The sequence below is a fragment of the Gobius niger genome, assembly GCF_951799975.1.
Source record: "Gobius niger genome assembly, chromosome: 19".
NCBI classification, from domain to species: Eukaryota; Metazoa; Chordata; class Actinopteri; order Gobiiformes; family Gobiidae; genus Gobius; species Gobius niger.
This window is the reverse complement of record NC_136870.1, coordinates 2,981,888-3,008,574: the sequence shown is the minus strand read 5'-3', so window position 1 is coordinate 3,008,574 and position 26,687 is coordinate 2,981,888. Positions and strand designations below refer to the sequence as shown.

Genomic DNA, 26,687 nt, shown 5'->3' with positions numbered 1-26,687 from the left:
ACCTACGGACTTCAAACTTCTCAGCCATGGACTGATTCAATATTAGGTGTGTGCAAATAATGAAAACGCCACACGCCTGTTTGAAATGACTATTGCACAAATCGGTTTGATCGTGCTGGTTCTTCAGTCGTATTTATGAGACTTCACAATAATAAAGTTTGACCTCTTGATGTCAGTGTTCAAACAGATTGAAGCATGTTGGACATGTCACAGAAGAACTGCAGGAATGAAGAAAGAATGCAATGTCTCTTATATAATAAAAGTCCTTTTGACTGTTTTGACCTGGCATGGTCTTGATCAGGGCTGGTGATTGGTGGACACTTATATACAGCACATCTGTGTTTCTGAAATCACAAGCCCTGATGAAGACCATGCCAAGTTGAAACACGTCAGCGCCCTAAAGGAGCTCGGACAGTGCATTCTTCCACCATGTTTTCAGGGGTTTTGTCCTTGAAGAGCAGCTGATGTGCACTCACCCCTACCCTGCTTTACATCCATGACAGCGGATAGACGAATGCGGGGACAGTTTATAATAGACTGACTGAATGCTCATGTTCATTTATTTGTGTATGCTCTCATTTGTACAGGGCTTTTCCATTATAGACATATGTTATCATACAATCATCGGTACCGGGTCGTTAAAGCCACACCGTGTATAACATTTCACCCAATAAATAGACTCAAATACAAGCATTTATCTTATTACAGATATCGATGTCGTTGACGAAATGCTGTGAGCGGCTCAGACATGACCAACTTTGATGGATTCAGTCAATAAGTAAGAGATTTAAATAGGTTAGGTCCTCATCCAAATCCCACTACTAACTTGAGGCCTTTTCAGTGTCAAGATGGTCATAAGGGGCGTGTTTTGGATCGTTGCCTCAGTCTTAGTCGTTAGTCCCTTCCTTTCATTTCAATTTCGTTTATATCCGGAGGTTGGAGTCATGGTTTTATTCTTCATTAAGCACTTTTAATTTACTTTCAGTCTAATTTTAGTCGATGAAATGATCAGGCCTTTGAATCTTCGCGAGTGAGGTTGGTGAAGGTCAGAGAGCAGCTAAAGTGTTTCCTCTGCTGAAAAAAGGATGTGAAATGTGTATCTAACTTTTTATTTGTACTGCAGTAAAAGTATTGACCTTAAAAACTATATATTGTAAAAACGGATAGCATGAGAAAAACAATGAGACCGTGTGTCGACTCTAATTGCGTCAAAGATTGTCAATAATGCGCTGCCTCAGGCGAGTAAACTGGCTCTGCTGTCACATAATCCCAATTTTCATTTTCCAAGGCAAACTCACAGAATGCATATTCAAAACCAAAAGTAAAGCCACGCACACGAGTCTCTCCCACAGCAGGCGACCATCAGGGGGCGTACGTCATATTCATGTGAGCACACGGATACATACACACAGGCCACGAAGCACACTCCAATATGCTCTTTTTTGGTACAAGCTCATATCTATCGTGGATTTCAAAAGATGAGTTTTTACTAAGACCATGGTTTTATTCCTTCAAGTTTTTTTTCTTTCACGGATGAAGGGCTAAAGTGAATCCACGTGAAGCATAGTATCTATGGGAGAATTGCACCAGGCAATCGCAGTTCTGTGGCTCTTTGGGACGAGTGAAGTGGTCAGAGTGGGGATAGCGGAGTTATGGGTGGCTGGAGAATGGGTCAGTCCACGTACATCGGGGAGATGGGGGACGAGGGGATCTGGTCCAGGATGCGGCACACGTAACCGGCAACATCCACGGGGCGCTCCTCATACATCAGGATGAACGGGTGTTTCTGCACAGAACAAAACAGTCAGTCAGGCGGGTAACAGACCGTCAGTCAGACGGGCAACAGACCGTCAGTCAGGCAGGTAACAGACCGTCAGTCAGGCGGGTAACAGACCGTCAGTCAGGCGGGTAACAGACCGTCAGTCAGGCGGACAACAGACCGTCAGTCAGGCGGACAACAGACCGTCAGTCAGGCAGACAACAGACCGTCAGTCAGGCAGACAACAGACCGTCAGTCAGGCGGACAACAGACCGTCAGTCAGGCTGGTAACAGACCGTTTATCAGGCAGACAACAGACCGTCAGTCAGGCGGGTAACAGCCCATCACTCAGGCAGACAACAGACCGTCAGTCAGGCGGACAACAGACCGTCAGTCAGGCGGACAACAGACCGTCAGTCAGGCGGACAACAGACCGTCAGTCAGGCAGACAACAGACCGTCAGTCAGGCAGACAACAGACCGTCAGTCAGGCGGACAACAGACCGTCAGTCAGGCTGGTAACAGACCGTCAATCAGGCAGACAACAGACCGTCAGTCAGGCGGGTAACAGCCCATCACTCAGGCAGACAACAGACCGTCAGTCAGGCGGGTAACAGACCGTCAGTCAGGCGGATAACAGACCGTCAGTCAGACGGACAACAGACCGTCAGTCAGGCGGATAACAGACCATCAGACAGGCGGACAACAGACCATCAGACAGGCGGACAACAGACCGTAAGTCAGGAAGAAAACAGACCGTCAGTCGGACAACAGACCGTCAGTCAGGCGGACAACAGACCGTCAGTCAGGCGGACAACAGACAGTCAGTCAGACGAACAACAGACCATCAGACAGGCGGACAACAGACCGTAAGTCAGGAAGAAAACAGACCGTCAGTCAGACAACAGACCGTCAACCAGGCGGGTAACAGACCGTCAGTCAGGCGGACAACAGACCGTCAGTCAGGCGGACAACAGACCGTCAGTCAGGCGGACAACAGACCGTCAGTCAGGAAGACAACAGACCGTCAGTCAGGCGGACAACAGACCGTCAGTCAGGCGGACAACAGACCGTCAGTCAGGCGGACAACAGACCGTCAGTCAGGCAGACAACAGACCGTCAGTCAGGCGGACAACAGACCGTCAGTCAGGCGGACAACAGACCGTCAGTCAGGCTGGTAACAGACCGTCAATCAGGCAGACAACAGACCGTCAGTCAGGCGGGTAACAGCCCATCACTCAGGCAGACAACAGACCGTCAGTCAGGCGGGTAACAGACCGTCAGTCAGGCGGATAACAGACCGTCAGTCAGACGGACAACAGACCGTCAGTCAGGCGGATAACAGACCATCAGACAGGCGGACAACAGACCGTAAGTCAGGAAGAAAACAGACCGTCAGTCGGACAACAGACCGTCAGTCAGGCGGACAACAGACCGTCAGTCAGGCGGACAACAGACAGTCAGTCAGACGAACAACAGACCATCAGACAGGCGGACAACAGACCGTAAGTCAGGAAGAAAACAGACCGTCAGTCAGACAACAGACCGTCAGTCAGGCGGGTAACAGACCGTCAGTCAGGCAGATATCAGACCGTCAGTCAGGAAGATAACAGACCATCAGACAGGCGGGTAACAGCCCATCAGTAAGGCGGACAACAGACCGTAAGTCAGGCAGACAACAGACCGTCAGTCAGGCGGGTAACAGACCGTCAGTCAGGCAGACAACAGACCGTCAGTCAGGCGGGTAACAGACCGTCAGTAAGGCGGACAACAGACCGTCAGACAGGTGGACAACAGACCGTAAGTCAGGCGGGTAACAGACCGTCAGTCAGGCAGATATCAGACCGTCAGTCAGGAAGATAACAGACCGTCAGTCAGGCGGGTAACAGACCGTCAGTCAGGCAGACAACAGACCGTCAGTCAGGCGGGTAACAGACCGTCAGTAAGGCGGACAACAGACCGTCAGACAGGTGGACAACAGACCGTAAGTCAGGCGGACAACAGACCGTCAGTCAGGCAGATATCAGACCGTCAGTCAGGAAGATAACAGACCGTCAGTCAGGCGGGTAACAGACCGTCAGTCAGGCAGACAACAGACCGTCAGTCAGGCGGGTAACAGACCGTCAGTAAGGCGGACAACAGACCGTAAGACAGGCGGACAACAGACCGTAAGTCAGGCGGGTAACAGACCGTCAGTCAGGCAGATAACAGACCGTCAGTCAGGAAGAAAACAGACCGTCAGCCGGACAACAGACCGTCAGTCAGGCGGACAACAGACCGTCAGTCAGGCAGATATCAGACCGTCAGTCAGGAAGACAACAGACCGTCAGTCAGGCGGACAACAGACCGTCAGTCAGGAAGACAACAGACCGTCAGTCAGGCGGACAACAGACCGTCAGTCAGGTGGACAACAGACCGCAAGTCAGGAAGACAACAGACCGTCAGTCAGGCGGACAACAGACCGCAAGTCAGGAAGACAACAGACCGTCAGTCAGGTGGACAACAGACCGTCAGTCAGGTGGACAACAGACCGTCAGTCAGGTGGACAACAGACCGTCAGTCAGGTGGACAATAGACCGTCAGTCAGGTGGACAATAGACCGTCAGTCAGGCGGACAACAGACCGTCAGTCAGGCAGACAACAGACCGTCAGTCAGGCGGACAACAGACCGTCAGTCAGGCAGATATCAGACCGTCAGTCAGGAAGACAACAGACCGTCAGTCAGGTGGACAACAGACCGTCAGTCAGGTGGACAATAGACCGTCAGTCAGGTGGACAACAGACAGTCAGTCAGTCAGGCGGGTAACAGACCGTCAGTCAGGCGTGTAATAGACCGTCAGTCAGGCGGGTAATAGACCGTCAGTCAGGCGGGTAACAGACCGTCAGTCAGGCGTGTAATAGACCGTCAGTCAGGCGTGTAACAGACCATCAGTCGGGCTGATAACAGACCGCCAGTCAGGCAGACAACAGACAGTCAGTCAGGCAGACAACAGTCAGTCAGTCAGGCGGGTTACAGACCATCAGTCAGGTGGATATCAGACAGTCAGTCAGGCAGACAACAGACAGTCAGTCAGGCGGGTAACAGACCGTCAGTCAGGCGAATTATTTGAATGGTATTTAATTAATCCAAAATAACAGTAAAGCGCATGATGCAAAAGCACTTTACATTGACGATGGAAGTGCGGCTGACAGTATGTCATTTCAAGCAGAGGTCTTTAAACTTGCTGTCATAAAGCTGGGGTACAGCTACATACAGCTACATACAGCTACATACAATGACAAGATGATCAATAAAGTTTTTTTAAAGGGCACAACTTTCCCAATTTGTATTTACTCAAATACTCAAAATTGTGACGTTTCCGGTCCTCGGACATGTCCGATGAAGGGCATTTGGCCCAAAACGTCACAATTTTGATATGGTGTGAGTGAATAAAAATTGTGCAGAGCCTCTTCTAACATTTTTGCGACATTTAGACGCACACACTTTCACAAATACTGATTTTACAATTCAGATCTAAGGGGGGAAAAGAAATGTACTCTATGATAAGAAAATGTATTGATTCTAATAATAATGCATTGGTTTTATATAGCGCTTTTCTGGACACTCAAAGACGCTTTACATTGCACTATTCATTCACTCCATACTCGGTGGTGGTAAGCTACTATTGTAGCCACAGCTGCCCTGGGGTAGACTGACGGAAGCGAGGCAACCAGTCTGCGCCATCGGCCCCTCCGACCACCACCACTCACTCACTCATGCATTACATTCGCTAGGCTTCCTGGTGTTCCTAAACGGTCTCCCATCCAATACATTACAATATGCAGCGCATCATAGAGCCACTCAAATTCACTCACAAAACTCTTGCCTTCAGTGTCAGACACTGGTGGGTGAATGAGAGTGGATGGGTCAGTTATTATGATGAGCTTTTTTGATGCGGTTTGAGCCTAATGCCTGTAGAAAAGCCAGGTGCGACATACATTAGGTCTATTCAAGACGTGCTTCTTTATAAATACATACCAGAAGTTCCTTATACTTTGGCCTTTTGGATTCATCCTTGGTAAGGCTGCAGAGAGGAGAAAGGTGTCATTAAAGTATGTATGAGCTGTAGTAGCAAGTAAAATTGTAGAGCTCGAAACGTTGGTGGTGACTTTCATTTTCACTTTCCTAAATATTAAGAAATATAGACTAAAACTTGCACCGTCACTTTGGTACGGTCTATATCGTCAGATGTTTGCACCGCGGTGCATTGCTACATCCCTACTAGTTACAGCTAATGGAGATCAGGTTTAATTGTGTGAAACAATTAAGCACAAAATACAAGGCTAATTAAGAAGTTAATATTAAAATCAATCTTCTGCACATTTATGTTTTTGGTTGCCAACAAAAATATGTGATATTCATATTCTCACCATAGATTGACGAAGTTGATGAACTTGGGGGAGAACTGCCGCTCCTCTGAGTTGCTGAGCTGGGGAGGCTCTCCCTTCACCACCTGTGTGAGCTGGTCAAACACACTGTTCCATTTGGGGTAGGGGAACCGGCCCGTGGCTAACTCGTACTGGCAACACACACAAAACAACAGTTAGAACTGTCTGTTCTTTTGTTTTACGTGCAATTTAGTCCAGCAGTCACTCACGAGGGTGATGCCCAGACTCCACACGTCCGAGCGCACGTCATAGCCCTGTCTGGAAGCACTGGGGTCTATCCTCTCAGGCTGAAATACACATTTCAGTTTACAAACATGTTAGCAGAGGTCAGGGAGGGTCATTATTTCCTTTGAATATTAATAATTGCACTCATCTTTTCTTTATTGCATGTGTTTGCTTATTATGATCATGTTGAAGCCATAGAGGTAGGAACGTTACAATACTCGCCGGTGGCGAGCAAAGCCGACATTTGCTGTCCCAGTAATCTTAACAATAACTAGCTAGCAAGTTCAATCAATCAATAAAAAAGATCAAACAGATATAGGATTTTTCCAATACACTGAAGGATAAAACTAATTCTTTCGCATAATCAAAAGCAAGCAAAGGATCATGGTCGTTGTAGTTTGCTCCCTATGTAATACGTAGAAAAGGTTCCTGACAATACTGTATTGTGAGACTGAATATACAGTATGTTTGATCAGGGGCTACTTTCAGAAAGCCCAGAGACCAAAGGATTTCTACCAAGTGCACAAGAGGGAGTTAATTATAATCTACATGTTGGGTGTCACGGTGCCACAGTGATTAGCGCTCGTCCCTCACGGCGAGAAGGTCCCGAGTTCGATCCCCGGCCGGACGGGGCCATTCTGTGTTTGCATGTTCTCCCCGTGTCTGCGTAGGTTTCCCCATCAATAAAAACATGTACATTATGTGAGCGTGAGTGAGAGGTCGGAAAGCCGATGGTGCAGATTGGCTGCCTTGCTTCCGTCAGTTTGCCCAAGGACAGCTGTGGCTGCTTATGTCGCTTGCAACCTCAGAATATGGAGTGAATGTACATTGTCGCATGAAAAGCGATTTGTGACCATGTCTGTGAAGGACACTGTATAATAACGTCCTTCCTTTCCTAACACGACCAAAGGGGATTTTCAACTTGATAAGTGTGACACTATTTTATAGCCTATAGATCAGGGGCCGCATATTGAAGTGTACACGGGATGAAGGGCCATAGATCGGTGGTCAGTGCTGCAAAACCTTCAATTAGCAGAGGTTTAAATGGTGCCCCATATCTTTATTTATGCTTAAAGCCTTCATGCCAGCTCGGTCTCACAATACAATGTTGAAAGTTAGGTTTGAAATGTGTAAAATTATTACATTTCAAACAAAAAAGGACCATCTCTGATGATGTGCATCAAGGGCCAGCAAAAATTGGTCTGGTGGCCACATTTGGCCCCCGGGCTGTATTTTGGAAACCCCTGCTATAGATCATAGAGGTCATATTGTCAAAAATGATATATCAGTTGCAGCTTATTATCACTTGCTCTTTAAACTTTGAGTCATTTTGGTGAGTAGAAGCTCAGGGGAAGTCAGTACTCCCTGAAGCCTCCAGGCGAGAAAATAGGGAAAATAATAATAAATAATAATAATAATAATAATAAAAATAATATATAATAAATAACAAAAGAAAAAGTGCAAAAATTAGAAAAAACTGTGACAAAAATAAGGAAAAAAATTGTGGGGAAAATGGGGCAAACATTGAGGGAAAAAAGGGGGAAAAAAAACAAGTCACTTCGTTTAATGCTGTCTCTGGATCAACAGCATCAAAACGGTGCCTGCGTTTGATACTTTGATTTTGTCAATACCAGTAGAAGATAACATACTGGTATTGTTTAATGGTACCCAGCCCTAGTCCTCACCGCCATGTACGGCCGGCAGCCCGCGTCCCTGGTCTTTGCGATGGAGTCCACCAGCTGACCGCTGATGCCAAAGTCACACAGCTTGATGTTGCCTCGCCGGTCCATGAGGATGTTGGAAGGCTTGATGTCTGCAGAGCCAGGTGAAAGCATTACAGGGTTAGAACTATGGAGAAAGTCTTTGAAGATGATAAAACAATAAAAAGCAGAAGAGGATGAGCGCATCAAGAACAATGACGGGTGCTCATCCAGGACAGGGCTAAGTGCTCGCTCACTCACCTCTGTGGATTATTTTCAAGTTTTCTTTTAAGTGGTTCAGTGCTTTAACCGTCTGCGGAGGACAAAGACGCGTGTTCACAATGACATTTCATAGAAAACAAATCAATAAATGTGCAGAATCCTCTCACCGCTAATGTTATTCTGCCTAATATTTCCTCTGGAATGACATCATCTAATGAACAATATACATATTTGTAGAATTTGTCTAATGAGGTAGCCATAAGTTCCATACAGATCCAACAGTCGCCCTGAAATCAAGAGAGGACAGTTTGTAACTTTTGTATTGTTAAACTTTCTCATCCATCATCGTGAAGAAACATGTACAGTGGGAGGAAAAGGTATGTGAACCCTTTGGAATTTCTTACATTTCTGCATAAATTGGTCATAAAATGTGGTCTGATCTTTATTTAAATCACACGAATGAGTAAACAATGTCTGCTTGAGCCAATACCATCAAAACAATTACATGTTGTCATTTTTTATTGGCCATAGCATGTAAACATTCACAGGAGAAATTCCAAAGGGTTCACATACTTTTTCCTCCCCCTGTAAGATAGGACTGCGCGAGTAGAAATGATTTGCTGAGAAAGTGAAGATGAAAACTAAGCAGAAAACGTCCTGGTGTGATAAGTAGGGTTGCAAAATTGTGAGACTTTTCAACATGGGAAATGTTCCATGGGACTTAACAGGAAATTATGGGAATTAACAGGAATATATGGGAATTTGTTGGAACAAACAGGAAATGAACTGAAGGTCGTTTCTTGAGGCTTATATAAACTGAGTTTTACAGTGAAATATTCATCACAGCAGAAATGAAAAGTCTCAAAGAAATCATTTGGGCGATGTCTGAGCACCGGGGTTTGAAGAGGACAGTGTTTTGTGTTGTGACTTTTGTAAATGGAGTAATAAACTCGTTCCATGATTGTGTCCATCATACATATATTTATCATTGTAATACAGCTGTGCAGTATTACAATATTACATGGTTGTTGTTCTGAACATTGTTATTCTGCGGCCCCGCACACTCCTCGGACAGTACTGGTCAGCATCTGTCATGATCTGAGTGAGTGACAGGTGGATTTAACCGATCAAGTGTCATAAAACAAGATCATCAAATAAGACTTTGCTGTTTGTTCCAGCACTGATTAGAAAGAGTATTAAACAGAATGTAGCTGTTGTGTTTTGACCTGACGATATCATCCTCGCACTTCCTGTACGGGTCTGGGGGTGTGACATCACTCAAATGCATGTTTTTCAAAAACCATAAAAAAATCATTAATTCTAATTGTTTATTTAACCAAACAATTACATGTCTGTGTAAGCTCTCAGTCGTACAGGAGTTGTCCATCTTCAATGAAGGTATTCAAGTCGTCTTCTGAACTCAGTGGTTGAACCACTGAATACAGAAGACGACTTGAATACCTTCATTGAAGACAAAAATGGACATGTTTTTTTTAGCGCTTTGACAGTTTTACATTTTTCTTAAATTCCCATAGTTTCCGAGCTTAAGTTCCCATTGGAAGTATTTATGGGGAACATCCTGGCGATAAGTTCCTATACCTCTCTGAAGAGGGCGCCGTAGAACTGCACGATGTAGGGGCAGTCACTGCTCCTCATCACCACGTCCAGGTCCATGAGCAGCTGCTTCTGCTCCTTCTCATCCACCGTGGAGCGGATCCTCTGCACACACATTTACACACTTCACTCAGCACTTCTGTAGCCACAGCTGCCCTACGGCTGAATGAATGAACAAAGGCTCAGTGCCAACCACACACACACACACACACACACACTACATGCATAAGCAAGCGACTGCAGACTTGTATTTGTACTGCAGGAATAGAACTGTTGTAGCACTTTACTACCACTAGATGTCCCTGTCCTCCAATATGAAACACTGCTAGAACAGAAAAGGATCTGTGGTCTATGTTGTGCTCCTTTTACTATATCTTGATATTTTATTTGATCTTGCCCTTCTGGACTTTAGATTTATACTACTTTGATTCATTCTGCACAATAAAAATATATGTATATATATATATTTATTTGAGATTTACTGATAATGGCAATAAAACCCTTTCTGATTATGATGACTACAAATGTTTTTGCATCTGATTTTAAACATAAAAGGAATAAGAAATAAGAACGCATGATCCTGTATATCATTGATCTTGTACTAATGCAGCCTACTTTCTAAAAAAAAAACTACCACAACATGACCAGCAAGGTAGGGATTACAAATATTAACTAAATCGCTTTAAGGGGAGACACTACAGGCATAACAAAAGGGTTTAATGTTTAGGTTTTAGGCAAGGTGACATATAAACTTTCACCTGAAAACAAATACACTTCCTAATGTTCAGAAGATGGTGTTAATCATAACACTGATTCAATGTTTCCACATAGATTTATTTGAAAAAATTGGAACTTCAAGGGTTTCCCCAAAATGGTCTTTGAAGTGCTTGAAGAGAGCCACCCGTACCTTGACCGCCATGATCTGTCCGGTGGGCTTGTGCACCATCTTGTTGACTGAACCGTACGCTCCTCGGCCGATCTCGCCCAGGTCTCGGAGGTCCTCTGCCGTGAAGTCACAGTGCTGCTCCGGGGAGATCTTCAGCTTCCCCGACGACTCCAGGCTGTGTGTGCGCATACGCTCTCTGCAGTGCGGAGCAGGGTGTTAGAGCAGCAGAGTCCAAACCACACACAACACAGCATCAGGGGGGGTCTGGGATATCAGTTCATTGATCAATCCATTTAATGTGGTTCATCAATTAGAAAAGTAGTGACAAAGAACAGACTGAGGCTCTATACACACGAAGTCAAGCTTATCGCAAACATATCTTATCAATCCAGCGCATCATCCACACGAAAGCGGCGTTTTGGGGTCTGTAAGCCAACATTTTCCAAACTAGGTCCCAGCGTGGAAAGATCTCACGCATCTCGTCTCTGCAACTTTTCCTAAAACGATGACATCACAGCACCATAGTTGTGCCAGTTATTTATAATCTACTGTCCTTAAAATGAGTCTTACTACACTCCGTTATGCTTCACGCCGAGCCACAGGTGACAGGCAGAAAAACAGGGCAGAGTTAGCCTTCATGCAGACTGAGAGTCAAAGCCTGGTCACTGAGAGGTTTTTCTGCTTTAGTCCCGTTATGTCTGAAGAATAAACTCACCTCCTCGTCTCTTCTGGACAAAGTAAATCCGTGAATCATTTTCACGGTTTACACTCAACAAAGAAAGTTCAGTTTGTTTTCCCCCTGGCTGCTTTGAACATGACCATACTGTATATGGGCCATGGTAAATGGTCTCAACTCAAGCGCTTTTACACAAAGTGCTTTACATCAAGGAACCACATTATTCACACACAGTGAACATACGACCTGACAAAGTGCAGCACGGTCTCGGATCATGGCTTGGTTTCGATAATCGCAATCAGTGATACTGGCATACTATTGGAAAAAAATAAAATAATGCTAAACTAAACTGTTGAAGTGTTTGGTGAATAATGTGTCCATTGAATGTCTTCAGTCTACAGTTGTGACAGTTCTTCTTCTACTCTGTGTTCTGACGTTCATTACCCAGCGGCTCTTTTGAACGGTTCTTTAAGGTGAACGATTCAAACCCGATCTCAATTGAGAACAGCTTTTTGCACTGAAGTCAAACCTAAATGCACTAAAAATAATTTGACAGGTGCAGCCTCTTTCTATTAGTAGTGGCGTGAGATTTTATTATTGAAATTTATCTTGTCATTTCAGATGTTTTTAATAAATAAAAATACCGTTTTATCGATCGTATCTTAGATGTTGTGAGTTAAAAAGGAGCCAGTCTTTTGAACGGCTCTTTGAAATGAGCGGATCCCAAAGACTCAGCTCTAAGTAAAGAGCCGTAAATACCATCACTAACATGAAGCCAAGTAAGTGCTTTCAGGTGTTGGGTTAGTCCTGAGCCAACTCTGCGCGCCGCCATAGTGGGCCAACCTGACCGGAGGAAACCTGACTTTTGTCACTTTAACATCATCATTAAATGAATGGCAATTATGTCGGCGAATACAATCGTTGACCCAAAATGTAATTATTGTCCCATCCCAAGCATGTAGTTGAGTAAATGTAAACGCAAGTATTACCCAGTACTTTATCCATAAAGATATTTGCATCCATTAAATTTGCCATTGCAATTCAAATGCATTTAATTGTGAAGCTTTAGTGCCTTGCCCAAGAACACAAACCCAGAGCATTTGGTGGGTTTTCATAATGAAACAGTCACACAGCTGGTGTGGGAGTGTAGGGACTCACATGTGGGGGTTCTGGAAGCTGGGCGCTGTGGGGTTCAGCTGCAGCCTGGTGGCGGTCTTCACGGGGGGGTTGGCAAAGTTCAGCTTCAGAGCCTTCCGTTTACCTGGAAAACCAACAAACATCCCGTCTCCAGCATGCAGCACACCAGCAGCCGTCACAGAGGGGACTCGTGGAGCGCTCCGCGGGCCGGCAAACCAGGCCTTCTGCACCCGTCTTTACTAAAGCACCATGTCATTCATGTATCTGTGAGCTTAGACACTGCTGAGAGATGGATTCAGCTGTGAGGAGAGCGCTCCAGGAGCCCCACATCAACAGGCACAAGTCATACAGGTCATTCCCCTCATAATGCACCCATGGAAGCAGCCGGGACAAACATCCTGCACATCCTTCATACAGTCATGTGAAAATGTCATGTGTGAGGACGGGACAACAGGAGAGGAGCCTTGCTTTGACACTGAGCTCCTGACTGACAGTCTCTGGAAACATGTTCCAAACATTGTATTGGATGTGTACTTTACTGGAGAAAAGGAAAGGTAAACTTCTTTATGATGCCCATAGGGACATTTGTGACCAGACACTGTATATTAGCAGACTGTCCAGGATCACTCTTCTAAATCTACATCAAGGAACTTTTAAAAGGAGAATTTTTTAATTTTTGTGTGTGCGTATTTGACCTTTCAGTGACCCAGCATCAGTGACCTCTATTATGCTCCAGGATCCTCAATAGTTTTAGAATTTCTGGTAGAAACAAAACATTATTTTCAGATGACTGTAAAAGTAAACCCTGTGAAGTCAACATGGTTTTGGATCCTGACTGAGTTTGTCCTGCAGTCTGAACACAAGCACAGTGCCCTGACACGGACGGTTCCCAAAGCTCCCGCCTGTAAACACACCTACAGGTGATGCAGTAGCACACAGCACAGAGGTTCTCAACTGGTGGGCTGGGACCCACCGGTCGGTCGTCACAGGACCATTCAGTGGGTCAGGGGATTTGCAAATTGACTTGATAAATTGATGATCATCTTGTTTCAAATCCTTTCAGAGAATGACACCCTCACAGTAATGTAAACATTTAAACATTTAGGTCCAGCTCACCACGGCTCAAGAGGCTTTCAAATAAGAATATCTACTTATTTGTACGTTTGTTTTTAACCCACAAATGTCTGCATTAACGATACTGAAAAGCAAAACTCATTTTATTCCACTTCTATATAATCGTGTAGACAAAACATTTTTAATTGTAGTATAACTAAACAGGGTGAAACTGCTAAATGATTGTCATTTAAACAGTATTTTTTAATAGGAGCTTGGCTTGTTGCGATACAGATATTTTCTTGAAATAAATATATTTGAAGGAGTGAGTCAAAGAAACCTGCCAGTTGGATTACTTTTTTTACACTTAAAGTGATAGTCTGTAAGTTTAAATGTTTTACAAACTGAATAGCTTGCATTTAATTGATGACTGGGCTGGGTATTATTACATAATGACATTAGATCTAAAGTCCCCTTGCTGATCTCAACAACTAATCCCCAGCTAATCTCATTGGTCAGCACTTTGACCAATGACCAGCGTTCCTGTGAGCCGGCCTGTCAATCATGTACACAGGGAATCGAGGAGGGACTTTCAGGACCAATCAGGAGGGGAGGGGGAGGGACTTAGATTGTTCCTTTAAAATGTCTCTCTCTCCTCATTTTGGAATCTTGCAGACTGGCATTTGAAATTAAGAAAAAAACATCTCAGAAGGTTTATTTGTTTTTCAGAGGCATTTTTTTTTACTTGGCCAAACTCATTCTAAAACTTTAATTGGATATTCTTAATTTGAATATTTTTGACCCATTAAGCTCTTGCTTGTTTGCTGTGTACATTGAAGGTGGGGGTGGGCTCCAAAGCCGCACGAGCAGAGAACCACTGTACTACAAGTGCTAGTATATGTGCTAATATATAAACCTGAGCCTGTACAGACCAACACCTGGACAGCACTTGACCCAAGCCACATATGAAAGTGCTGTGTGGAGTGTTGGGTGGTTTGGGCCCGTGGCCATGCCTGAACAGCCTTAGACCCATGTGCTCCTGCAGCAGACAGTGGACAGACTCCCAGACCAGAGCACCACACAGTGTCTCAGTAGTGTACAGGGGCTTCCTTTCACCGGCCCGTCCAAGAGCAGAACACAGAAGAGAGGCCCCCGACAGGCTCCACACAGAGAGACAGAGAGTGTGAAAGGAAACAGCGTTAGACTACTGAGGGCCCCACGCCACATGTGTGTGGAATAACACCGCACTGTGTAACAACACTTCAAAATGACCAAATCACTTTCACTATGTGTACAATAAAAATGCATTTTGTATCACTGAGAAATTTGAAAACGACTACATTTATGGGAATGCTCAGTAAGGGCTCGAATTTACAATATCGGGTTTATCTCCAGTGTCAATTTTTTTTTTTTTAAATGGGGAATCATTTGGGGAAATATGGGAGAAAAGGAAAAAAAAAAAATGTTTTTAATTGGAAAAACTAGGAAAAAAATGGGACAAAATTAAGAAAAAAATGGGGGAAGAATTGGGAAAAATTGGCCAAACATTGGGTAAAAATGGCAGTACCTGCCATTGATACTTTTTTCAATAGTATCTTTTTTCAAGGTACCCGGCCCTACTTAGTCAGACCACACAGTTAAGTAATCATTTAGGTGCTTGATTAACAATGCTTATTAATGCGGTTTTAAAAACTAAAAAAGCTATATCTTTAAGGCCACAAACACAATAACGTGTGCATGAATTACAAACATTCATCAAACAGATGAGGGGAAATTTTGATATTCAAAACTGAAACTGTAGACCAAAACTGCAGACAAATAAGTTTTGGACCATCATTACTCGCTGAACCCAGTGTTGTTTTCGTCAATGATGGAGGAACTTACAAATACATTACAAACTGCTTAAAAGTGTGTAGTTACCAAATATATTTCAAAATGTGTTGAGACGAAAACCACATTGCAGAGGAAACGCATTGGCTGTGTCCCATTTGTAAATGAGAGGACTTTTAGAATAATTGCGTTATTTAGCGTTAAGACCAAATTGACAAAATGGAGTTTTATTACACATTAAACAGAATATTTTTAATCATTATTACACAATGCTGTTTTATTACTGAATGTGGCTTAACAAGGCACCCTCATGGGCTCCACCCAGGGGCCCCAGAACAGGCACCACTGAGTGCCCCATATCAGGAGGACAGGGGTGCAGGACTGATGCTTACGTGGGGGCACTCCAGACAGGCTTATCTGAAACCCTGCAGCACACAGAACACGTTACTGGCCACCATGGACTTAGTGCGGTGTGATTTAGATGTCCTGAGACCGGGGACGCTTGGGTCAACACGGACCCTGTCAGAGCAGTGCAAACACAAGGCTATGCTGTACAGCTTTTCGGGTTTGAATTCAGTAACACCGGTGTTGCATGGTGTGTGCTGTGCAGCTCAATCTATTGCAGAAAGATTTGTCTTTGAGTTCCGCTCATGAAAAATGGAAGCAAAAACAAAAGTTGTAATCATACTTTGATCAGTGTTTAGAACGCTAGCCTCAATTATTTATGTTTCTATAAGCATTAGCTACATGATGAATATACTGAACTGAAGACCTTTTGAGATAATGAAAAATAGGATTGGAGCTAAATGAAAGAAAAGAATCCGGTCTGATGATGCAAAGAACTGACAACTTATTGCATAATACGTACTTATAGGCAGTAAAACTAGTGTACTGACATAAAATATCATTTGTTTAAGGGGTTTGCCTGCTTCATGTCTTGCTTGCTTCAGGTCTGATAAACGGGGTCTGTCTACTGTGGAGCTTATGAACAACTACAGAAGATTTTTTTAAATATATATATATATTATATATATACACATAAATGTCATGCAGCATAGGGAAATAACCAAGGGAGGACACAAGGGAAAAGTTGAATAAGATCCATTTAAAGTAGACCTGTGTCCACTGTCAAATGTCCTTTACATAAACAGTGATCCCGCACAGAGATATTAAAAAGACAAATACCTGTTTCACTCTGACATCTCCAGCAGCTGTTGGGCTCTGTAAGGTTTAGATACAACATTTGATTCTGGACACAATCACAGACAAACCTCAATTACAAAAGACTCTGAGTGGGACTTTAAATACATTTTTGTTGGTTGATGATGATATAATACTAGGGCTGGGCAATTAATCGAATTTTAATCTAATCGTGATGTTAATAAAGGTCGATCACAATAATCGCGTGGTGCTTTTTAATCAAGGAGAATTGGCCAGACCTGTCGCAGTCTGGAAAAAAAATATGGACGTCGCAATGCTGCAGCGCCTGTCAGGTCAATCCCAGGGAAACACTCGGCCCAAACAAACAGGAAGCACAGGATGGCACATGCGGCAGCCAGAGGAGAGGACCTGGTGATTTTACGTGTATCAGCTACAAAGTTGCGCTAATTTGTCTAAAGGGCAAAACAGAAACACTCAGGAGCCTCAGAGGACCAGGACGCACATGGGGACGAAGAGGTTTATACCTTCAAAACTATCGATCGCTATTTGGACCATGTGGATTTGTTTTGAGGCTGCAGCGGTGGATTAGCTGGCATGCTAACAGTGAATTTTAAGTTTGATCATCTTTTTTACTATTAAATGCACTTTATGTACATATTAAGTTGTTAGCGCTTCACTCCGTGACGTCGTGGCTAAACATGCGCTCGTTTTCTTCTTCTGACTTTCTTCAAACATTCTAATTTCTTGAGTCTCCTTCGCAGATGTTTGTGTGTTGCAGATGTTTGTGTGTTGCAGATGTTTGTGTGTTGCAGATGTTTGTGTGTTGCAGATGTTTGTGTGTTGCAGATGTTTGTGTGTTGCAGATGTTTATGTGTTGCAGATGTTTATGTGTTGCAGATGTTTGCGTGTTGCAGATGTTTGCGTGTTGCAGATGTTTGCGTATTGCATATGTTTGTGTGTTGCAGATGTTTGTGTGTTGCAGATGTTTGTGTGTTGCAGATGTTTGTGTGTTGCAGATGTTTGTGTGTTGCAGATGTTTGCGTGTTGCAGATGTTTGTGTGTTGCAGATGTTTGTGTGTTGCAGATGTTTGTGTGTTGCAGATGTTTGTGTGTTGCAGATGTTTGTGTGTTGCAGATGTTTGTGTGTTGCAGATGTTTGTGTTGAAGATGTTTATGTGTTGCAGATGTTTATGTGTTGCAGATGTTTATGTGTTGCAGATGTTTGTGTGTTGCAGATGTTTATGTGTTGCAGATGTTTGTGTGTTGCAGATGTTTATGTGTTGCAGATGTTTATGTGTTGCAGATGTTTGCGTGTTGCAGATGTTTGCGTGTTGCAGATGTTTGCGTATTGCAGATGTTTATGTGTTGCAGATGTTTGTGTGTTGCAGATGTTTGTGTGTTGCAGATGTTTGTGTGTTGCAAATGTTTATGTGTTGCAGATGTTTATGTGTTGCAGATGTTTATGTGTTGCAGATGTTTATGTGTTGCAGATGTTTATGTGTTGCAGATGTTTGTGTGTTGCAGATGTTTGTGTGTTGCAGATGTTTATGTGTTGCAGATGTTTGTGTGTTGCAGATGTTTGTGTGTTGCAGATGTTTGTGTGTTGCAGATGTTTGTGTTGCAGATGTTTGTGTGTTGCAGATGTTTGTGTGTTGCAGATGTTTGTGTGTTGCAGATGTTTGTGTTGAAGATGTTTATGTGTTGCAGATGTTTATGTGTTGCAGATGTTTGTGTGTTGCAGATGTTTATGTGTTGCAGATGTTTATGTGTTGCAGATGTTTATGTGTTGCAGATGTTTATGTGTTGCAGATGTTTATGTGTTGCAGATGTTTATGTGTTGCAGATGTTTGTGTGTTGCAGATGTTTATGTGTTGCATATGTTTGTGTGTTGTAGATGTTTGTGTATTGCAGATGTTTGTGTGTTGCAGATGTTTATGTGTTGCAGATGTTTATGTGTTGCAGATGTTTCTGAGTTGCAGATGTTTGTGTGTTGCTTGTCCAGGTGAAGGGGTGACATGGGGATGTTGTACTGTGACATTAGAAGTGTGGAGTTTGTTTTTGTTGATGAGTTAGCAGCAGTTTTCAGTTTGGCTGCAGTGTCTGTTTACATGCTTGTCCAGGAAAGACCACATTTATTGCTATTTTCTTTCAAACAAAATATCAAATCGAAAATCGAGATCGATCAATATGGGAAAAATAAGCAGGATTATTTTGTTTCTATAATTGCCCAGCCGTATATAATACCTATTTTGGCTACGGGCCTTGCTAATTGTGAAGCAGCGGGCTGAGAATGGTCTTATTCAATATCTCTCATTTTCCAACAAAACACACACAAAAACTGGCGCTTAGCATCTTTTCCATTATAAACTAAGGCGTTTGCATGGTAACAAAATATCATAATATTCATAAAGGCATCATTGTTGCCATTGTTGCTTTAAGACACAAACATTAACAGACCACTGACCAGGATTAACATTGTTATTGTGTGGATCTTTTAAAAACTTCGAACCCAACCTACTAAACCACCAAAGATTAAACATGACGACAGGTTCCCACTTCAACATAAACCAGCTGCTCACAATGATGTGACATAACTTGGATTGAAACGATATCAGTGTGGCGACTGTAAACATGCACCTTAGCTTGTCGTCATTATAAACTAGTAGGCTCACGTAGACCGAGTGTAACTAAATATAATACATACAAAAACACAGAGATAAAGAATGAGGACAGAACCAAGAGCCTGGGCCAGTGTTTCTTGTGCTGAAGTGATTTTCTGTTTTCATAGATATGTGTGCCAGAGCCACAGGGCCTGCTGGAAGCTAACGTGAGCTCACACAAAGTATAACCTTAACCTTTCATTCACAGGAGGGGTTTTATTCAAGGCTTCTCTGGGACATTCTTTCTTATCGTGTATACCACTGAACAGATTTGGGGGGTTCAGGCAGCTTGGAGTGGAGTAATAAGGCCGGGAAGACGAGTTAGCGATGATGCTAACCTGATAATGCTAACCTGCACTTTCCGCTGCGGGAAGGCAATCCGCTCACTGCGCCTTCACAATAAAAGCTTTATCTCTTCACCGTACTGTACCCACGGCGTTACTACTACTTTACGAAACCATTCAGCACACACTATATACTATATTTCATATTCAGGATTTACTTTTATTCGTTTAGAGGTATATTTTTGTGTTTTAGACCGTTAGCAAAAATGTGTAAATCTGATCAGTGATTCTTCTTGTCTGTGATTATGTGACTGTCGTACACTTAAGGCGTGTACTGTCTTCACTTATTACAAAAACTTCAAATCAAGTGTGGCTGTGATTAGATTTTGTTGTAAGCACATGGGGGCCCAGGAGCTTGATTCGACCCAAACCTTGCCTCGTACTTTAATTTGAAAAGTCACCGAGGAAGTGTTCGCTATTGCTGTCTGTTTTGACCACGGGTTTTGCTTTAGCTGTGGGAAAGCTACTTGCTACGCTTCCCTTTCCTCCCCTTCCCTCCGCTGTGAGGAGACATTGGCAGTGGGCTCACCTTGCATGCCGCTGCCCTGGCTGTGCTGCTGGAACTGGTGCGATGCGGAGCCCATGACACCACCGCCGTTGTTGCCCGTGTTGCTGCTGTCGGGACAGGGAGTCGCCATTGTTGTGGTGGATTCCGACAGCAGCGCTCAGGCTGCAGTGCAGTGAGTGAAGTTCGCCCTCTCTGCCTCAGACGGGTCACTGCGCCACTGCACACAGCGTCACCATAGATCCACGAGCGTCACACGCACCAGAGCCACGTCTGAGCAACGGTCTGAGCGCACGGTCTGAGCGCAGCTGCGTTCACGGCCGCTCGGCCCGCAGAGTGGCGGTGCTTTCGAAACTTTTCGCATTTCTAACTGCATGCGATAGGCGTCTTGGACCAGCGATTTACTTATCACAGGTCTCCAAACACACACCACGTTCTGTTTTGCTTTTATTGTCCACCCAAATATGTAAGATAAGATAGAACTTTACTGATATCACATTGGACACATTTACTTGTTTCATCAGCTCTCAAGAAACACGCAGGGAGTGCAAATAGACAGGATAATGTGCAAACAAAAAAGAACAGGATAATGTGCCAGCAGTATGAATAACAATGAATAATACAAACAATTAAAGGGGGAAAGATATAAGAAGTAGTCAAATAAAAAAAAAATAGAACAAATTTAGAAAAAAGGGAAAAAATGCACAAATTAAATAAATAAATAAATACAGTAAACTTTATTTATTTTTTAAAATCTTTTTTAAATTATTTTTGTCAGACATTATACAAAACAATGACAGCACTATGAGCGTTCAAAACACAAAATACTAATTTCACATTTACAAAAGCGTCCTTCAACCTAAAACATTTAGTCCACACTCAATGTCATTACAAATAGCAAAATTGGTCTCGCCCCCTTTTATATATACAGAACAAAACACACAACACAAACCAAAAAATAAATAAGAGTAAAACTGAACAAAAATTGGTAGAGTTACACAGGATCTCTCAAATAAAGTCTGATCTTAATGGTTTAATAAACTCCAACCATCCTTTCCATATTCTAGCAAACGTTTCTGTTTCCAAATGCAAAGCGTATGTCAACTTCTCCTTTATGTAAATATCATGCATCGCATCAAACCAAGTTTCTTTTTTTGGCACATCTGTTTTTTATCCATTTTCTTGTAACACCCTTTTTCCTGCTAATAGCATAGTATTTAACATTTTAAAGTTCAAATTATTTTGATTTAACTCAATTTAACCCAAATAAAAAGTTTCAAAAGTAAAAGGAAGATTTGTCTTAAGTTTCTTGATGTAATGGTGGTAGCCTACCTCAAGGGGTCGCTGCTGCCTCACAGACCACAAAGGATTTAATAGGAAGGGCGTGTTTTCCCGTGAGGTGCCAGTTTCCGTGGGAGGCCAGAGTGTTTGCTGGGCCCACGCCGTGCGTGGTTGTGGGTTTTGTTTGGTAAGTTGTTTTAGACTGTTTGCATTGTTTGTTTGAATTGAGTGTTTTTATCCATTGGTGGGTTTTAATTGGTTATTTTTATGGTAGGACCACACAGAGTTTTTCAGCTAGACAGCGCTTCTAACCCGTGGTGTGGTGGTGTCGAGCCAGACTGTGTGTGTGGTGGCTACGACACACAGGTAAAAACATTTTTAAGAGTTTTTAATATTAAAGCGTTATTGTTAAGTCTGTGTTGAGTGGTTGATCTTTTGTATTTTTGTTTTTCAGTGATCATTGTTTCCTGCTGTCCTTGTTTGTTTTGTTTTGAGTTTTGAGTTAGTCCGTTCGCTCGGTGGCCTGTTTTAGCCTTGGAGTTGTCAGGACGGACTAACTCGTTTTATTTCTTTTTTCTTATTTTTGTATGTTTTGTTTACATGTTTTTGGTCACTTCCCCGTACCTAGTACTCATCGCCGCTTCCGGTATAATGTTCGACAGTCTGATCGTTTGCTGTGTGGATTTAATTGCGGTGTTATTTGAAATAACCAAAGCTTGTGGTGAAGTGTGTTGGTTTTGCGGGTTTGCCTGCCGTGTATGGTGTTCACAAATTCAGATTGTTGATGATTGGTCCCTTCAGCGATTGATGCAGGAAATGCCTCGGGGAATTAACCCTCTTTTGATCCATTAATAAATAACGTCTATATCTTTAAATTTGTTGGCCTGTTCCTATCTCGGCTCAGTAACATTATCAAAGGGCATAAACATGTTGTTTTAATGATTATGAAAGGGCGTTCCTATTATTTAAGTCAGTTTAGTGGTTAAAACATGCCCAAAGGTTTTATGGATATGTAAAGAGGGCGGAGCTGCGGCAGGCCTCTGGTGTCCCGCACACTCTCAGCGCTCTTTCTCCCATGGATTAAGAATCTGGTACAAGAACAGCACATTTAACCTGTTAATTTGACTTTAAACCGCATTTTAAAAGACCCAAGGTGAGGCCTGTAGGAAGCTAGTCTCGCCAACCAGACCCCGCTTCTTTACAGAAGAGGGTCTGGCAACGCTCCATTGCGCGCTTTCAAAGGAAGTGACGCAGCGATATGGAGCCTACCGACCAATCAGAGCAGCTCCCTGAACGGGCGTCACGTTGTTGCGCCTTTGTTTTGTAGTTTTTCAACACAAGCAACGACTTCACGTTATGCTCCGGTATGCTTGTATTCTTATGTTTTTCTGACATTAAGGTCAGCACACACTACACGACTTTTCCAGTCGTAAACGATTTTATATAGAATGGGGGGTCCACACTACACGACTGGATTCAGTGCGATTTTCGAACGTCTGGGGTTCACACTTAGCGACAGAGAATCGTAAGAGCGAACACACTACACGATTCTGACAAACAGCTGATGTTTTATAACACTGTCTGTCCTCTCTACGGCTTCGAAAACTGACCCCAAATCCGCAAAGATAGGTCTGTGTTTGTGAGCGTGGGATAACGTGTGCGGGTACCGATTGGTCAACGGTGTCAACAATGTCACAACACTGCAGCGCTAGGCTAACGCTACTACGAAGCCTTCAACTTGGCCTGTCAAATGGAGATAAAAGTTGGCGAGAGGAAGAAGCGGGACGTATTTCAGTGGATTTAATAAGAAAAGGAGACGGGCGTCAATCTCAGGATGGAGGAGATAACGGAGGAGACGGAGGAGAAAGCGGGGAGGTGAAGCTAAACAGTTCGTCTCCAAACACAGTAAGTGCCGCTAAACTCTGTTCGTGGTTGAAATGTAGCTGGAAAGGGTGGCTGTCGTGAACTTTTGGTGATATAAAGTTGTGCTGTTTCGTGTGTGGGGCTGTGGCCATGAAATGAGTTGTTTGTGCCGCTGGTTTAACAGAGAAGTGAAAAAAGGAGGCGCGGCGGTGTTTTTCTGTCTTTATATCTCTCTGTCATTCACATTCGGGGTAAAATCACCCACGTTTCTCCCGTGCGTCCAAAATCGGGCTTAAAAATCAAACATGTTTGATTACCTACGACTGAAGTCTAGTCACGTCTTTCTACCGCCCACACTACACGATTTGAACAGTCCAGTCGTGACCCCCCCCAAACAACACGACCCGACTCTGTGTGACTGCCTTCGACTAGACGCGACTCGAGAAGAGCGAAATCGGGCATAAAAGTCGTGTAGTGTGTGCTGACAGAAGTCATTTACTGAACTCTGTGTGGCAGGGAGCGCCATTATTAATGTCCGAATGACTACAACTTTCTTGTGACTGTTTCTGTCGTCACATCCGCTATGTTCTCATTGGCTGCTATGCGCTTCGGTTGTCCCACATTAGTCCCGCCTCAAGCAGTAGCTTTTCTACGACAGGGTCGCCAGACTAGTCTCCTGTTTATTAATTAATAAACATCGGAGATTAGTCTGGATGCCAGGCTAGTAGGAAGCTACATCCAATGTGACATTATTCCAAGTTAGTAACAAGCCCACCAATTAACACGGGTGAGATGGATCACAGGGTGAGATGTACAGTCAGGTCTATAAATATTGGGACATCGACTCATTTCTTACGTTCTTACGTTTTTGGCTCTATAAACCACCACAATGGATTTGAAATGAAAATATGTCGTCAAACAGCAGACCTTTAGCTTTAATTTGAGGCTATTTACATCCAAATCAGATGAACGGTGTAGGACTTACAAGCGTTTTTATGTGAGCCTCACACTTTTCAAGGGACCAAAAGTAATGGGACAAAGCAAGAAGTATAAATCAAACTTTTCCTTTTTAATATTTGGTTGTAAATCCTTTACAGTCAGTGACAGCCTGAAGTCTAGAGGCACAGACGTCACAGACTCTGGGTTTCATCCCTGGTGATGTTCTGCCGGCCTCTACTGTAAATGTCTTCAGCTCCTGCTTGTTCTTGAGACATTTTCCCTTCAGTTCAGCAGTGAAATGCAGCTCAATTGGATTCATGTGAGGCGATTGACTTGGCCACTGAATAACATTCCACTTCTTTGCCTTTAAAAGCTCTTTGGTGACTTTGGCAGTAGCTTCGGGTCATTGTCCATCTGCACTGTGAAGCGGCGTCCAAGCATTTGGCTGAATATGAGCTCATAATACTGTCCAAAACACTTCAGAATTTATCCTGCTGCTTTTGTCAACAGTCACATCAATAATAAATACAAAAGAACCAGTTCCATTGGTCCAAACAAGCCCAGGCCATGATGCTGCACCACCATGTTTCACTGATGGTATGTTTTCCAACATGAGCAGATCCTTTATTTCTCTGTATTTTTCTCTTCCCATCACTCTGGTACAAGTTGATCTTTGTCTCATCTTTCCCAGGATGTTGTTACAGAACTGTAAATACTTTTTTAGATGTTTTTGTCAAACTCTAATCAGCTTCCTGTTTTTGAGGCTCACCAGTGGTTTCCACATTGTGGTTAATGGTCTGCATCCTCTCTGATGATGTCTTCTCTTCATTGTTGACTTTGACACACATACACCACCTCCTGGACAGTGTTTTTGATCTGACCTATTGATCTGACCTATCTTCACTGGCAGTGATCGCTCTTTGGATCTCATATTGAAAATAACAGCAACAATATCCAAAATATCACACTTGAAATGAACTCTGGACGTCTCATCTGTTCTGTAAAAATGTGATACTGAGGGAAGAGCAAACAACAGTGTCCCATTACTTATGGTCCCTTGAAAAGTGGGAGGCTCACATATGAATGTATGTATGTAAATATTTCTTTGTTGTTTCATTTGAAATCAATTGTGGTGGTTTATAGGGCCAAAAACATAAGAATTGAGTCGATGTCCCAATATTTATGGCACTTATTTAAAGCACTTGTGTCACACCTGTGGCGTCAAGTGATTTAAAATGGAAGCAAAAGAGTATCAGCGCATTATTAATGCACAACTTGACAACAAATTTCCTCTGGGCATGTCAGCCAAGAATAAATATTGATTGAAAAAGAAGGCAGACAACTTATGTGTGAAAGGTAAGGGCTGGTGATGTATGTGAGCCAACATGCACAACAGAAGATTGGCTCTGTGCCACCATCGCCATCCTAATGTAAGTGCAATGAGATGTTTGTTCTCCTCCATTTGTAAAAATACTGTAGCTGATGGCAGCTTGTTTTTAACAACTTTTTAACAATTATAAGAATTTTAATAGAAAAATATACTTCTCTAATCATATGGCCTCAAATGTACCTCAAAGGTGTGTCTGTAGTGTCTTGCCACAATAAGCCTGTTATCCCTTGAAAAATCATTGCTAATTTAAATTTCCTGCATAGACATGTACGACAATGAGCTGTTCTACCTCTGCAGTAGAAGAAAGGGCACCACCCATGATGCAGTGAAATCTTTATGATGGGGGTATTTCGGATGGTAGAAGACCCACACTGTTACCATTCTTGTAAAGACAATGCTGTCCTGTGTATTACTCAAATGTTGTATCCTTACAGGTCAGCCAGTGCCGTCGGTGCCAAATCAAAAGAAATCAAAGAAAAGAGCGAGTAGTGCCCAATACAATAGGCTATACACTCAGGCCAACAACTTGTTATTTGTATGAAAAAGGAACTAAGCCTTTTGAACTATGAGGGAATGGACCTGATGGTAAACTGACACAAACTGCTGGTGGTAACCAGTATATTTGCGATATGATCCACCAAATGAGCTGTGGCCTTCCCACTAGAGTAAAACTGCAGTCGAGGTACAAATTGTATATTTGATTTTGTTTTACCAAAAAGACTGCTGACAGATCAAGGAAGTGAATAAGGTGTGTTACACTTGTTGTGCTAACTGGTAAACAGGTCTTTTGGCATAAGAAGAAGGAGCATTTGCTTTCATTCTGTTAGGAGCAGGCTATTTTATTTCTAAAATGAGCATTCTGATCTGAGAGGTCATTCCATTGTTATCTTTTCTTCATCTTTTCTATCTCAGATAAATTCTGGACACTGTGAAAGGAATTTTCAGGAGCTACTGCAGTCCCTAACACCCACAGACGAATGGAATGGTGGAGAGATTAAGTGGGACCATTCAGAGT

At 43.1% G+C, this 26,687-nt stretch overlaps 1 protein-coding gene across 2 annotated transcripts; it reads right to left on the bottom strand.

The window, feature by feature from the left end:
• Positions 1 to 1,117: 1,117 nt before the first annotated feature.
• On the bottom strand, positions 1,118 to 20,476 carry map2k4b (mitogen-activated protein kinase kinase 4b). Of its 2 annotated transcripts, XM_079577984.1 has the most exons (12): positions 20,224 to 20,474; positions 16,715 to 16,750; positions 12,668 to 12,770; positions 10,855 to 11,029; positions 9,933 to 10,052; positions 8,501 to 8,620; positions 8,373 to 8,424; positions 8,097 to 8,224; positions 6,396 to 6,473; positions 6,169 to 6,317; positions 5,777 to 5,822; positions 1,119 to 1,786 (listed from the first exon to the last, which is right to left on the bottom strand). In XM_079577984.1, the coding sequence occupies exons 1-12, from the start codon at positions 20,330 to 20,332 to the stop codon at positions 1,673 to 1,675; spliced, it is 1,230 nt and encodes a 409-aa protein (XP_079434110.1). In that variant the 5' UTR covers positions 20,333 to 20,474; the 3' UTR covers positions 1,119 to 1,672. The 2 variants fall into 2 exon arrangements, with proteins under 2 accessions (XP_079434111.1, XP_079434110.1); XM_079577985.1 differs by lacking the exon at positions 16,715 to 16,750 and having other exon boundaries at positions 1,118 to 1,786; positions 20,224 to 20,476.
• Positions 20,477 to 26,687: the final 6,211 nt, after the last annotated feature.

Excerpts from the sequence above, each read along its gene's own strand:
- map2k4b (XM_079577984.1), bottom strand. The coding sequence starts at position 20,332 with ATGGCGACTCCCTGTCCCGACAGCAGCAACACGGGCAACAACGGCGGT. Across the intron at positions 8,425-8,500 it reads TAGGCAGAATAACATTAGCG|ACGGTTAAAGCACTGAACCA; the intron begins GTGAGAGGATTC and ends TGTCCTCCGCAG. Across the intron at positions 6,474-8,096 it reads GCTGCCGGCCGTACATGGCG|CCTGAGAGGATAGACCCCAG; the intron begins GTGAGGACTAGG and ends TGTGTATTTCAG.